Source organism: Cuculus canorus, chromosome 1 (genome assembly GCF_017976375.1).
Source record: "Cuculus canorus isolate bCucCan1 chromosome 1, bCucCan1.pri, whole genome shotgun sequence".
NCBI lineage: Eukaryota > Metazoa > Chordata > Aves > Cuculiformes > Cuculidae > Cuculus > Cuculus canorus.
Genome location: NC_071401.1, coordinates 142154418 through 142169826, shown reverse-complemented (window position 1 = coordinate 142169826; position 15409 = coordinate 142154418). Strand labels below are relative to the sequence as shown.

General features: G+C 42.7%; 1 protein-coding gene across 23 annotated transcripts in view; it reads left to right on the top strand.

Moving 5' to 3' along the window:
• CACNA1C (calcium voltage-gated channel subunit alpha1 C) overlaps nt 1-15409 on the top strand; it is a 481236-nt gene that overhangs the window by 392038 nt on the left and 73789 nt on the right. For 18 of the 23 annotated variants that reach the window (XM_054055220.1, XM_054055139.1, XM_054054621.1 and 15 more), the window contains exons 20-28: nt 987-1116; nt 4990-5049; nt 8447-8553; nt 11063-11150; nt 12147-12254; nt 12957-13009; nt 13115-13261; nt 14169-14370; nt 14807-14965. In XM_054055220.1, coding sequence (XP_053911195.1) covers nt 987-1116; nt 4990-5049; nt 8447-8553; nt 11063-11150; nt 12147-12254; nt 12957-13009; nt 13115-13261; nt 14169-14370; nt 14807-14965 — 1054 coding nt within the window. Of the gene's footprint in view, nt 1-986; nt 1117-4793; nt 4854-4989; nt 5050-8446; nt 8554-11062; nt 11151-12146; nt 12255-12956; nt 13010-13114; nt 13262-14168; nt 14371-14806; nt 14966-15409 lie in introns of all 23 variants that reach the window. The other 5 variants (XM_054054903.1, XM_054055055.1, XM_054054837.1 and 2 more) reach the window with 1 other exon arrangement.

The following is a 15409-nucleotide window of genomic DNA, read 5'->3' as shown; positions in this document are numbered from 1 at the left end:
AAAAGCACAACTGAATTCAGACCCAATCTTTCCACAACAAGGCTTGTGCCACTCCTCCTTGAGTATCTGCAACACAGAGGGACTGATGATGGTTGGGACTCCTGGACTCTAACACCAGCTTTAACACCCACCCACTGACGTTTGTTGAAGAAGTAAATTAACCTCTGCAGTCATCTGTAAAATTGCTATAATAGGAGGCTTAAAGGCCAAAAGCAGAGCTAAATAGATTAATGAAGTGCCTCTAGAATTATGCCTAGGACTGTTACGAGGTTTAACTCCTCTTATCCTGTTACCAGTGTATGGAAGGTGCTGTAATGGTCTCTAGTAAGCATGCTGCTCTTTGATGGGAGACATGCTGCTTCTTTACTAGCTAGTTTCACGCTGACAGCGCCAAGCCCTTTATATTAGGGTGATGTTTAGCAGACACCCTGCATGGCATGTTGTCTTCCCAGAGGCCCCTTGCAAATGCCAGCCTGCTCTATATCCACTTGGCCAGATCTGTGCCTTGTTAGCAAGATAGGTGCCCCATAGTTCCTGTGACACTCCAGCCCCAGCTCAGAAAGAGATTGGCCACCCAAAGCCTGTTTCTGCTGCCTTCTGCCTAAATGAGTGGGGAATGGTTTTGTGAATGAAACAAGGGATATAATTTCGAGTTGGCAGGTTTCAGACCACATCTCAATCACAAAAGGCTCTGTCAGGAGGGAGTGACTGTTCTCCATTCAAACACACCAAGTGTGAGTCCTGCAGGCAGCTGATCTCTCTGTGTCCATCCCTGCGTGATGTGGAAAACCAAGGCTGCCCATCACCCAGCAGGCTAAACAACTGCTGCCTGGGCCCATCGTTCTTCCTGCTGCTGGAGCAGAGGGAAGCTGCTCTGCAGAACAGTCGTTGAGTGCCAATTCTACTGTCAAAAGGGAAAGGGGAAATGTTTCTCAGCTCTTGTTGTTCTCTGAAAGATAAAGTTGTGCCTCTCCTCTCTCTTGCAGGTTTCGTGTCCACTGCCATCGAATCGTTAACGATAACATTTTCACCAACCTGATCCTATTTTTCATCTTGCTCAGCAGCATCTCCCTGGCAGCTGAGGACCCTGTCCGACACCTCTCCTTTAGGAACCAAGTATGCTTTCCATCCTCTTTCCCTTGCTGTGTATTAAAAGTATGGTACAAGCACATCATGAATTGAAGCCAGAAAAGCCAGAAAAGACTGCATCAGAGGCTTTAGGAGTGACTCGCTTGCCTGGTTTGTGCCTCTTGAGGGCTGTGTGAAATCCTTGGGTTTTGCGGGGAACAGCAGTCAGTGCAGAATTTGGCCTCTAGTTCATTTCAGAAGCGTGTGTAGGAGACTGAAGGACAGGAGGTTGAAGCAAAATTATTGTTCCCTGTGATTAATGCATTAGACATAGGCTGTAGAAACATTGATTGAGATAAAGATAATTCTAATTTGGGGGATTTGCAGATTGCCTTAGGAACATTTGCTCTCCTGCCACATGCTTTCCTTTGAACTAAAAAGCCGGTGTAAATCAGGAGTACTACTCTTGAGTTTGTTGCAGCCACTCTGGGGAAAATTGGGGTCATCAAGGTTAGAATCGGGCTATATGAACACATGCTGCAAAGCTATCATTAAATTTGAGATAACCCTCAGAAAATATGCTGTGCTCCACTCCCCACCAGCCTGGAGGAAGGAGAAGAAGGTATTCAGGACAGAGATACATTCTCGCCTTCTTTCCTGACCATTCTTATTAGCCTTATGAAGCTTTCAGTGTTCCCTTAACTTTGATAGTGGTTGTTTCCATTAATTTGGGTTCATTGCAGAAATCGGACTAGTCAGCTATCACATGCAAGACTTCTCATCTGTGGTGCCTGTAGTGGGATTTTGGTGCCTTTATGCTGGAAGAATCTGCTAGGCTTAAAGAGTGGGCCCAATTTTTTTGTTGTTTCCAGTAAAACCTTAATTTAAGCCTCCGCGTTCTACCTGCCTGAAATATCCCAGGCTGAGCATGCATTTAAATGCATGTGTGTGCAGAGAAGTTAATGTATATTTATTCCCGAGCTTATCTCAAAGCTGCTTTGCATTTTTTCCTGAAGGAGGGTACTAAAAACAGACAAACCTGTGCCACCAGTGACCCACTCATGAACAGTTGAGTGTGCCCATCATATAGGGATAAATGTATGTCAATATATGTTAGTGCTGCAGCACATTGTCAGCTGGCGTATGGGTTTCTGACATGCTACGCAAGCTGCTGCAGAACCTGTAACAGAGAGATTTAAATGAGAAAAGAAGTATTCAAAGCTGGTTGTCCTGGATAAAAAAGCTAAAGATTTGGGGCAAAGCGTTGTCTTGTGCATTTGAAACCACTGATGTTGCATGAAATCTGTGTTTAATTTTTGCAGGTACAGATGTTTAAAATGTGTCATACAAGGGGACACTGACGAGATGTTTGGGTTGCAAATGTGGTCTGCCTTTACACTCTGACAGTAGAACAGTAAGATTGTGTCCCGCCCTGTGCCCACACAGAGGCCTGGGAGAGAAAGAAAGGAAGAAGGAAAGCTGAAGGCAAACTAACTGCCTTTACCTTCGCTCTGGGACAACGTGATCAGGCATTAAGCTGTGCACAAGGACTGATGGAGACTAGTTCTGCTGTTGACACAAACTGTCCCAGAGCAGGAGGACAGGAACAGACAGTCCAGCAAATGCTAGTGGAGAGGCTTGAACACTGCTTCTGTCCTGGGGTGGGCCAGTGGCTGCATCTTACTTGTGTCACACAGGACTTGGGCAGCAAGATTTTGGAAGTGCTTCCCTAGTCTGATCAAAGAGCCTTTAAAGCCCAAGCAAGTCCTAAGACTTTATGTGCTCACAGTATTCTCCTGTTTGCACCCCGGCAAGGTGCTTGTTCATTTTCATATGTTCTAGAGTAAATTCATACTTAGATAATAATAGTTATACCCGCTGATAAATGGTACTGCCTGCACAAGTGGAGCAGTGATCATTTTCATTAAGCATGATTTCATCCATAAGGGACATCTTTACTAGTTATAGCTTTGGGGCCCGTTTCACCTGTCTGTTCTGGCTGCTTTGCAGTGCTCTGGTGATGTAAAGCAGCTGTACGTAACGCTTAATCATCAGCTTTAATCAAGTTTATGGCTGCTTTATGTTGGTGGAGTCATATAAAGCAGCCCGAGAGTAGCCATGAATCTGGCCCATTGATTATAAAATTATTCCATTGATACAGTAACCAAATTGCAGGACCTACAAGGCAGCAATGCAAGGGGATATTTCCAGTTATAATGAGCGTAAATTAATATGGGATGCAATTGAGAGCTGTCCATCCTTGAAATGCCCCTTTTTAATTTTCTAAGCTGCAAAAATTGATAGAGCCCCCAAGACAGCCTTGAAGAACTGAGAGCAACTTGAGGTCAAAAATTGAGCAGTGATCTGAAGAATTTAAGTTACACGGTAGCAGTAAGTGATACATCCTCCCATTTGATGTTCAGTGTTTGCAAATTAGTGCGATCTAAAATAACCCTGTAGTTTGCAGTAGTTACCCTACTGCCCATAATGTTCCAGGCTGTAAGAATCTAACCACTTATAAATTTGAGTTAGGGTAGGAGCATTGAGATACAATAACACCTGTGGAATGGAAGAGGGCAGTTCACTGCTCTGTGTTTATTAGTGTTCTAACAGTAAAGGTTTAAGTTCAGCAAATGATCTGTTTTCTACAGTCTCCATATATTAGCGTTCTCATTTAGAACTTGGCTGTGCTAAAACAACAGTAATCCAAAGACACAATACTCCTGATTTTCACCATTTGTAGTGTATATAACACTAAAATGCTTAGGATATTGGAATGGATATCAATTGTCAATTCTGGTCCCATTAGTCAATTAGAAAGTTCCCATTTGCTTTTCCGGGTTGTCAATTGATCAACAGTGAAAGGTGTTTCTGCCCTTGGTGCTGTTTCGTTGAAAAGCACTTTACGCTTCCAGACTTCTTGTTGCCTTCTGTGACACTCTGGGGTCTTTTTGTGGTCTGCTATGCATGCCACCTCTATCCTCAATCACCAGGCCTAAGTTCATGGGAATGATAAGAATTTTAGCTTGCCTATTAACCCAGGATGCCAACAGAAAGATGCAAGATTCAAATTAGGCACCTTTATCACTTGACCAGGTTATGGTTGCAGTACAACAGAGCTGGGATTCTGTTTAACTGGCAGTGTCTTTGTTATTCATCCTAATCCAGGGCAAATTGAGATAGAGAATAAAAAAAAACGGCTAAAGCATGAATTTGCGATTTGCTTTTTTCCCTTTGCAAGAAGCACGGAACAAGCCTGAATGGAAGTTAGTAGGAAGAATCTCATGTTTTCCACTGAGAGACCAGGCATCCTTGTGTTCTCAGTTTGGAAGTCTGTTTGGAAAACCCTTGAATCATCTGTTCTTTATCAGATTAGATGGGTTGGTAGATAAGATAGGTAAGTAGGTAGGTAGGTAGATAGATAGATAGGTAGATAGACAGACAGAATCATAGAAAGAAGAAAATCCTACAACCAAAAGTTATTTGCTTCTAGAACCCTCAGGGGATTGTAACTCAGAAAAGATTTCATGTAATGTGCTGCTTGTCCTCTGTGCCAGGACCCTCACTGCATTCAACAGGACATCATTATGAAATTGTTTCCTTTATAGTCCTCCTTGTTCCCTTGTTAAAAGGCATATGTATTTGATTTTGAACTGTGATTTCCCATTCAACTGATCAGTCACTGATCTACCCTCCCCACTCCTATTCCCTTTTGGTTTTTACAGATTCTCTTTTATTTTGATATAGTTTTTACTGTCATTTTCACCATTGAAATTGCTCTGAAGGTAAAGTGCCCATCTTGTCTACCATTACTTGTTCACAAGCTTACTAGTTTTCTGCCGCTATCTGTTGCTAACACACACACCTATTTGTTCCTGGGTCATGCTCAGTACCACTAACCCAATTGTGCTTATTTTTCAGATCCTAGGCAATGCAGACTATGTCTTCACTAGTATCTTTACATTAGAAATTATTCTTAAGGTAACCAATCTGAGCAATACACTCGTTTTCTCTTTTCTTTCTATCTTTCTTGCTCTCTATTGCTCTCTTTTTTTTTTTTTTTTTTTTTTTTTTACCCATTATTATCTCTACACAAAGGATTGTTTATCTTTTGGTAGTTGCTTTAAAAGTTTTCTGTGAAATTTTGATATTCAAACATGTAAATCAGGGCTTATATCAAAACAATGCTTTTTAGGGGAATCCCAATGAGAGGATGATCCTGCTGGGAAAAGTAAAACGGGACCAAGAAAAAGACCATCGCCGCATAAATTTCTCCCTTTACCCTGGCCAGTCTTTACAAAACAGAATTTGTTTGCTTTGCACAGAACCCTGAGCATGTACACCTCCTCTTACACATACTACAACCCAAAGAGAAGGTCTCCATTTGTCACAACTCATGAGGCCATGCCAGAGGGTGCCTGATGACTTCTGTAACGTTACAGGATGCACGGTCAAGTAGGAGACAGGGACCACAGGGCAGAAGATCACTTTTTAGGTAGAGAGAAGTAAACCAGAATATAAGTCACTGAAACACCAAGGGCAGTAGCTGAGAATGAAAATTGCTGCATCGCCTGTTTGAAACCTGGCTTCCCATTTCCCAGGAACATGCTCTAAATCAAGAGAAATGTACAGAAGAATGGTTTAGCTCTGAAGAAAATAAAAATAGGCTGCCTGGTTCTTAACTCTAATTTTCCTAAATTGCTAGGCTAATAATTTAAATAACAGTAATTGAGCAAAGTTCTGGCTTTCTAAATGCTAGGTTCACTTGGCAGCTTGTTTTTTTTCTCAGCAAGCTAGTTCTAAATGCTGGCAGGCAGTACCTTAGAGTTACTCAAATCCAGCAGCTCAAGACCCAAATAACAGTATCCGTACTGAAGGCTGGCAACTAGGGTGGCCCCTGCGTATTTTTGTGGAGAAACGTGCCTTTTAATATGACTTAAAATCACCAAAGCCGTAATGTTCTCCAAGGAGATATATATATTATTCTTGTGTGCTGTGTGTATCTGTATATACACAATAACTCTGAACGTACACTTACTAAGTGGCTGATGAAAAAGCCTATCAAGAAAGGAAAACAGCTCAACAGCAACATTTAAAGGAAAAACGTAGTTCAAGGTCCCTGTTTGAGCTTACAATTACTTATTCTGCTCCCACTGAAGCAAATGGTTACACTGGTAATGACTTCAGTGGAAGCAGAACCTAACCCAACCCATTACCATATTGCTCTGTTTTCATCAGGGGAGCGTTCTGCATAATACCTGAGCCTCCCTGGTGTCCTTCTCTTCACTTCAGTGGATTTATACCAACACCCCTGGATATTCTCTGGGTTCAAGTGAGAGATGAGTGCAAGGACTACAAATGTTTAAGAAATTTTTCTGTTCTGGTCGTGCCTCACAAGTTTCTTTGTCTCTCAGTGCTTGTTTCTCTGCTGCCTTGTAATGAGCACAATGTTTTGAACAACAGCAAAGTTAGAGCAAGTTGTAAGAAACAAAAGAATAAATGTCCGTAGGCTGTTCAAGGCTGTAGAGAAACAAGCTTCCTCTGCCCTCACATTCCTGATGACACCTCCAAGCCTCACACCACCGTGGTGGAGTTTGGTAAATGTTAGCAAGGTGATACCCAATTTGGTTTGTTTGTTTTTTTATTTTAATTGGCACCTTAAAAGTTTGTTCAATGCCTCAGATGGGAGGCAGGCATAGATTATACACTCTTTGAAAGTCTTTTCTGAGATAACAAGATCTCTCAACAGGCTTGAGAGAACCACAGTTGTATAGAACTTGATTTCAATGGTGTCTCCTTTCTTTCAAGATTGCCATACAAAATCTAACCAGTAAAGGGCATCTTTACCACCTTTGTTATGGCAAGAACCCCTCCTCTTTTCCCCAGCTGAATGTGTCTATAAGTATAAATTCTAAGTCAAGACAAGAGTTTATACTTCTTCCCCTACTAAGTTCTGTCTGGCTGATTGATAGTCAGTTCCCTGATGTCATGGATGTTTGGTGAAAAAAAAATCTAATATACCATGAACCCTTCCACCCTCCTCTGAATAAAGTTGGCACAGGAGGCATGGCTGGAAACCACTAGCAGGTATGCCTTCCTGATTTATTACTGGGATTCAGAATGTTCCAGTTTGAACTTCTAGATCAAACTTCTCAGCTGGGAGTCTGGCTAGAGGTTTTCATTGAGAAGCAGTCTCATGGTGTCTGTTTCAAGTTACTTTAGACACCTAATTTAGAGGAGATTCAGAGGACTAGATTTAGAAGCCTGTGTTCCTAACACAGGTAATGGAGGAACATTAGCGGTTGTGGGGATGGGATTTCTTCAAAGCAGCTACATTACATTGCTCACCAAGTGTAAGGTAGGTGGTACAAATACCCCATCACCTCACATCTTTAACTGTGCCAGACTCAGTCACATTCTGTAGCTGAGCTCAGCCTAAAATTCAGATTCTGAGTTCAGAAGTTTTTAGGTCACGTTGTCATGTGACTGAAAGCTATTCCTGTTTACACTAGTACTTAAACCAGTTCTGGAGCTGTGACATCCTCTTCAACGCTAATAGCTATTCAATGCTCCTTCATACCACAAGGCAGAGTCACTTGTAAGAATATGTAAAATTTTTCCCTTCCTCTACCAGGTGATATTCATAATGATTACCACCACAGAGTAAGGAATCTTACTTTGGGCTTCATGAGGAAAACCAAGGGGCAAATGCATCTGATTCTAAAATAAAAATAGAAGAAGCTGAATAGGGGTAGGAAAAGGGATGCAGGACTGAGATGAAAAGAAGGACCATAGTGCAGAGAGCAGAAATCCCTCCTGTTGCTTCAGTTCAGCTCTAAAGCATCAAATCCCTGAGGACTTCTTTTCAGAGGGAAGAGAGCTCAGCTGTCCACTGCAGCTGGTCTAAGCACTGAAAATCATTACAAAAGAGCTCTTTTTAGTTCATATTTTCATTCTATTTAGCTAAAGAAGCCTTTATACAATACAGGCATCATACTCACAAGTGTCCTCTGCCATTGAAGAAAAAGGGAAAAACATATGATTGCAAGGAGTAGTTTTTATGAACAGTCATTCCGCTGCTTTGATGATTCTAGGTGCTATGTACTCTATGTACTCAAAGTGTGTATCTTCCTCACTGAACCTACTATTGGCTTTCCCTAGTTAGGTCTTTCATAGTTATCTTACTGTCTTCACTCTCTTTTCTTTCAATGGGGACTCATCTTCTCCTTTGGGGCTTGGGGGAGGAGTGGGGGGAGTAATTTTCTGCTATGTTAGAAATACTACCCCTTCCCAATTATACTGTGAGCACAACCAGAAGGGCTGGGCTTCCGAACGGATACTAATGGCAAAGTTTGTGTCTTCATGCACCTTCCTGCAGATGACGGCATACGGGGCTTTCCTCCATAAGGGCTCCTTCTGCAGAAACTACTTCAACATCTTAGACCTGTTGGTGGTCAGCGTTTCTCTCATCTCCTTTGGGATCCAGTGAGTGAGCCAATTTCAACTGGCTGGTTTTGGGGGTGGGGGTGAGGGGGGGATCACCGGGCCAGGTTGACACCTCAAGCTCATTGTCTTATTGGGTAAGATTCTTCTCATGAGCCTGGAGATATTTTTCTGAGATGATTCAAGACCATTAAAATTCATTCTCAAGGGGGGGTAGGGTAATAACTGGGAAATGTTACCCTAGTGACCTAAAGGGGGAGATCTTCCAAAAAGAGGGAATGAGAATAAGAAACTTGGTCCACTGGGAATCATGACACTTAGTGTTGTTCCAGGATCTCTGATTCACTGTATCAGTTCAGAACAGTTAAATAACTTACTGTTCCCTCCCAGAGCCCTCATAACCTCTCTGGAAGATAGAGTGATAATGTTTTGCTGTTTCCTAAGATGTTGTGGGTCTTGGTTGATGGAAAACCATTAAGGGCTTGAAAAGCTGTGTGAGAATTTTCAGAGTACTTCTTCTGTCATACCACTTTGCGTTGGTTAATTTGTTAATTTTCTTAATAAGTTTGTAGTTTGTTTGACCATATGGAACTCCATGTGTCAGGGAGTTTCCTAAGTAGTATCATATCTGATAAGACATAAGATCCCCATTGTTACCGTTACAAGTTAGCAGCTCACACATGTTGTGTGCCAGAGCTAAGTCCAGCAGGAGGATTTGTCAGATTCATTGGGCTTTCAGTCATGGTTTTAAGAATGACACAGTGCTCATTTTGGCCTGATGTTTCTTTCTTACATATATAACTCTTACATACATGACTCTTAATAACGTTAGCAAACAACTGTTCCCAAAATCAGTAGGATGGGCTGATGTCATACAGTGTGGAGAAGATTCTCAGTCAGGGTTTTAGTCTTGGAAGATGCAGAAAGCTCTGTTGTAGCAGATAGTTGTGTTCAGTACTTTAAAATTGAGTAGATAAGTCATCCTAATCAATTCAGTGGGAGTTTCCACATCCTTAAGTACACTCTTAATAGATTTGTGGGATCACAGGCTAAACACATTGCGGGATCATACTTCATGTGGATGGTATACCTTTAATGCTGGAATCACCTGGAGTTTCCACTCGTCTATGAAAATGTCAGTGGAGTAGTTCTTTGAGCATTATCTGAAAAGTCTTAAGATGACTACATCTTGACACAATTTCCACATCATAGATATCTACAGAGTATTTGGCAGCTTGCCTTGCTTAAAAAAATACCCTGTCCGTCTTCCATTCCCTTCATTACTTCGGCAGAGATCATAGAATCACCAGGTTGGAAAAGGCTTCTTGGATCATCAAGTCCAACCATTCCTGTCTGCCACTAAACCATGTCCCAGAGCACCTCATCTACCCATCTTTTAAACACCTCCAGAGATGGGGAACCCACCACCTCCCTGGGCAGCCCCTGCCGGTGCCCTATGACCCTTTCTGTGAAAAACTTTTTCCTGATATCCAGTCTGAACCTCCCCTGGCACAGCTTGAGGCCATTCCCCCTTGTGCTATCACCTGTCACTTGGGAGAAGAGGCCAGCACCCACCTCGCTACAACCTCCTTTCAGGTAGTTGTAGAGAGCAATAAGGTCTCCCCTCAGCCTCCTCTTCTCAAGGCTAAACAACCCCAGTTCCCTCAGCCACTCCTCATAAGACTTGTTCTCCAGCCCCTTCACCAGCTTCGTTGCTCTTCTCTGAACACGCTCCAGAGCCTCAACATCCTTCTTGTAGCAAGGGGCCCAGAATTAAACACAGTATTCAAGGTGCGGTCTCACCAGTGCCAAGTACAGCGGCACAATCACTTCCCTGGTCCTGCTGCCCACACCGTTCCTAATACAAGCTAAGATGCCATTGGCCTTCTTGGCCACCTGGGCACACTGCTGGCTCATGTTCAGTCAGCTGCCAACCAACACCCCCAGGTCCTTCTCCTCCATGCAGCTTTCTAGCCACTCTTCCCCTAGTCTATAGCTGCGCAGGGTTCTTGTGCCCCAAGTGCAGGACCCAGCATTTGGCCTTGTTAAACCTCATGCCATTAGTCTCAGCCCAGCGGTCCAACCTGTTCAGATGCCTTTGGAGAGCCTCCCTACTCTTAAGCAGATCGACACTTCCTCCCAGCTTAGTGTTGTCTGCGAACTTGCTAAGGGTGCACTCAATGTCTTCGTTTCAGGTCACTGATAAAGATATTGAACAGGGCTGGACTTGGCACTGAGCCCTGGGAGACACCACTTGTGACCGGCCTCCAGCTGGTGTTAACTCCATTTACCACAACTCTTTGGGCCCAGTGAAAGCCAGGAGAATGTATACTGAGCCTGCACAGATCTTGAAACAAGGCCTATAAAAATAACATCGAGAGTAGTTTCCTTACCCTTGAAGTGCTGTAAGAAAATGTTGACTCTATCTGTCCTGAGCAGTCTAAGGCCTTGCAGGATTCCAAACAAGACAGACTGGATGAAATCCATCTGCCCTTGCAGCACACCCTCTATATTACGATTATCTCTTAAACCTTCCAATACTTTCTTCCAGGTCCAGTGCCATCAATGTGGTGAAGATCCTGCGTGTTCTGCGAGTCCTTAGACCACTGAGGGCCATCAACAGAGCCAAAGGACTAAAGGTTAGAAGAATCCCAATGCATTCAATAAACTAAAAATTAATGTTATTTCAGGCTTCAAAGATTTTTGCAATGGTTTGAGTAGTTCAATATCTGCTCTAGATGAACCTGCTTTTGCAGGGAGGTTGGACTGAATGATCACCAGAGGTTCCTTCCAACCTCAACCATTTTGTGATTCTGCTGAAATACAGAATCACATGATGGTAGAGATTGGAGGGAACCTCTGGAGGTGGTCTTATCTAACAACCCTCCTCGACAGGGCCACCAAGAACAGGTTGTCCAGGAACATGTCCAGGTGGCTTTTGAATATCTCCAAGGAGAGAGGCACTCCAGCCTCTTTGGGAAACCTGTTCCAATGCTCAGTGACCCTCACAATTGAAAAAGTCATTCCTGGTGTTCAGATGAACCACCTGTGTTTCAGTTTGTTCTCATCGCCTCTTGTCCTGTCCTGGGCACCACTACAAAGAGTTTGGCTTTGCCTTCTTTGCACCCCTCAGGTATTCGTGTATGTTGATAAGATGCCCTCGAGCCTTCTCTTCTTCAGGCTGAACAGTCCCATCTCTCTTAGCATTTCCTTGTGAGAGAGATGCTCCAGTCCCTTAATCATCTTTGTGGCCCTTTGCTGGACTCCCTCCAGTACATCCATGACATTCTTGTACTGAGGAGCCCAGGACTGGACACAGTATTCTGAGTGTGGCCTCATCAAGGCTAAGAGGAAGGATCACTTTCAACCTGCTGGAAGTTATTTGCCTAATGCAGCCCAGAGTACCATTTGTTGTCTTTGCAGTGAGAGCTCATGTTCAGTTTGGTGTCCACCAGGATCCCCCAGGTCCTTTTCTGCCAACCTGCTTCCCAATTGGGTGGCTCAGCATCATCGTGGTGTAGTTTGCTAGGGTTACAAATGGGCTTACAAAACTGTTTTAAGTTAGCCCTTGCTGTGTTAGATAAACTCCTTCCTGAGGGATGTTACTTATGTTCCTGTCTCCCTATTATTTGCAGCATGTGGTCCAGTGTGTCTTTGTCGCCATACGAACCATCGGAAACATTGTGATTGTCACCACTTTGCTGCAGTTCATGTTTGCCTGCATTGGAGTTCAGTTGTTTAAGGTAAAACCACTGGGCCCATTCACTCATCCATTACAGTGAATGTATTACAGGGTGGGAAGAAAAACAGCATGAAGAAGCCTGAGGAAGGGGAGGTGGAGTCTCTGTGTAAAAAGCAAAACATTTTGGGCACTGTCAGCGTTACCTGGGCTTCTGCTACCAGCAGTTCCCCAAAATTGGATCAGGTATATTCAAAACTCCTGCCCTTCATCAGTAATCATAAGAATTCATTAATGACATCAGTAACCTCCTTCTTCCCTAAATAGCTTGTGGCATGGCTCAGTGCCAAGGAGGTGAAGGGGGCTATTCTAAAGGATTGGTACATGCAGGCTGCCTACTCCCCATCATGTAGAGGAAGGGACATGACAGATAATCACAGGATTGATTCATTTCTTTCTGTCTTCTTTTATTTCTTTGCCCTTCACCACCCTTCTAACAACTAGTGTTCTACAGCACTCAGTGGTCGTGCACCTTAGAATGTACATATAAAATTACCGCGCATGCAGGTGAAAGTCTGTGTTCTGAACTTACCCAGATGCAGGCAACTCCCAATCCAGTTTGCTAATATCTACGTGCAAAAAAAAGCATGTAAACATATTCATAGTTGGTTAAGCAAGTAGTAAATGCATCTGCTCGTTACATGATCTGCCCTAACCCTTGTGTTGTCAGCAAAGGAAGCTTCATTCCTCTTTCTTCCTTTTCAAGGGCAAGCTGTACAGCTGCACTGATAGCTCCAAACAGACGGCAGCAGAATGCAGGTGGGTCTGAACTTTCCAATTAGCCCCCTTCATTGACCACCCACTGTCAGAACTTGAACTGACAGTACAGTTGGGCCACGTTCTCTCTCTGCTTTCCATCCACAGAGGGTACTACATTACATACAAGGATGGTGAGGTCAACCAGCCAATGATACAACCCCGGAGCTGGGAGAACAGCAAGTTTGACTTCGACAACGTCTTGACTGCCATGATGGCCCTTTTCACTGTTTCAACCTTTGAGGGCTGGCCAGAGTGAGTGCTTCTTGGACTGGTGTAACACTAGCAATGACCTCATTCATTTCAAAAAAGAAAATTCAAATGCAGAGCATGGTGTTTCCCATTATGAGTATTTAAATAAGTCTAAAGTATTAAATGCAGCAATAGAAGAAGCAGTTACTATATTATAATGTGTTATACTTCATCAGTTCCTCAGGGTCTGCAGTAATTGCTGTTCCTATACCTGTAAACAGTACACAGCACTGTCTATAGCACTTAAAAATAATGATTACTAGTAGTAGTGTGATAGCAATGTTTGTTACAAATATTATATATAAAAAGGGATAAAAAATGCCTGTCAGGCACTTACCGGTATTGCTAGGCATTGCAAGTTTCCTGATGGAGCTGGCAGGGTAATATGAAACACAGCAGTGCTATTTCTGCAGTATGGGCAGGTGTGGGTTGTCTTACTAGGTTTTACTGTCTGTGCCACAAGGGCGAAGGACTCCCATAGCTCCACTCTGTCAGAGTGACATGGTCAAGCAGGGTTTCTGGGGACTGACCCTGGCCCGTGTCACCGGGTGATGCCAACAGCAGTGCTAAGAAATGTTAAAAGTGTTGAGATCCCATTTTCTCACAAAACTCAGTTCTAAACAATGCGGACTCTCCTGTCTTCTGTTAACTGAAAGTCATGCATTATTTTAATTGTTCGACTATGAAAAGCATTTCACCCTGAAGAGGTTCAAATGTGTAAAGTTAGTAAGAGCTGTGTCCTCTCTTTTGCAAGAGTTTACACTCAGATCAGTGCAAGTCTGCACATTTGTGAGTGAATTAATTTTGATACAAGTAGAAGAAAATCACAAAGTTAAAGTTTGTAACATCACTTTTAAGTCCTCACCGCAGTTGCAGATTTTCTCTGCATTGGGCTCCTGTTTGCTTTCAGGTTGCTGTATAGGTCCATTGATTCCCACATGGAGGATGTGGGACCCATCTATAATCACAGGGTTGAGATCTCCATCTTCTTTATTATCTACATCATCATCATTGCTTTCTTCATGATGAACATCTTCGTTGGTTTCGTCATCGTCACATTTCAGGAACAAGGAGAACAAGAGTACAAGAACTGTGAGCTGGACAAAAACCAGGTAATTTACAACAACTTGTTGCCACTAAAGGTAGAAAATACATTGAGAATAAGCATTTAAGAGAGAAATACATACAAAGAGGAACATGTGAAGATTGCCAACAAGATAAAACAGTGAGCTGGCTTTACTGTCATCTTTCAGGAATGAGGTAAAAAAACCTCACACTCAAGGGACAATATTTACTTAAAAATTTCTGCTGTACCATTTGATTCACTGATAAACATGACAGCATTATCTGGCCAAAGTAAAGGCATATGGAACATTTCAACAGGTACGATATGTACATAAATATAATGACCTAGAAGAAATTCTTCTACCAAGCATTTTGATTTCAGTAAAAGACTTGAAACATGTTGTATTTTTATTATATTTGAATGTAGCTAACCAGACCTGTATTTTGGGTTTGATTTTTAAATCTACCCTGCCTCTTTCACAGCGCCAGTGTGTAGAATATGCCCTGAAAGCCCGACCCCTGCGGAGATACATCCCTAAAAACCAGTACCAGTACAAAGTTTGGTATGTGGTCAACTCCACCTATTTTGAATACCTGATGTTCGTTCTGATCCTGCTGAACACCATCTGCCTGGCCATGCAAGTAAGTAAGCAAGCAGAAAACCTTACAGGTAATGAATTATTAGACTTTGTTGGGGAAAAGGTAGAAGTGGCCAAGGTTGAAACCTACTTTCACCCTGCAGGTGATGCATTATTAGACTTGGTTGGGGAAAACGTAGACATGGCCAAGATTGAGACCAGCTTTTACTTTCACATCATGTATTGAGGGAGAAGGACAGGGACATGATAAAAACCATTGTACCACATTCATTCCTGATGACATTTGGTTAAAATAAGGAATCTGCCACTTTATCTCTTCCTGCTAATATCTGCCACTTTCAACAAATCTGTTTAAACTCTTTAAAAACAAATAAGTGTGAAAAACAACCCAGCAGTTACATCACAGGCCTGTTCAATGGCCACTATAATAATAAGTGATTTTTCAGTACTGGCTTGTCTTCTATGAAATGCAGCAATAAGCCCAGAA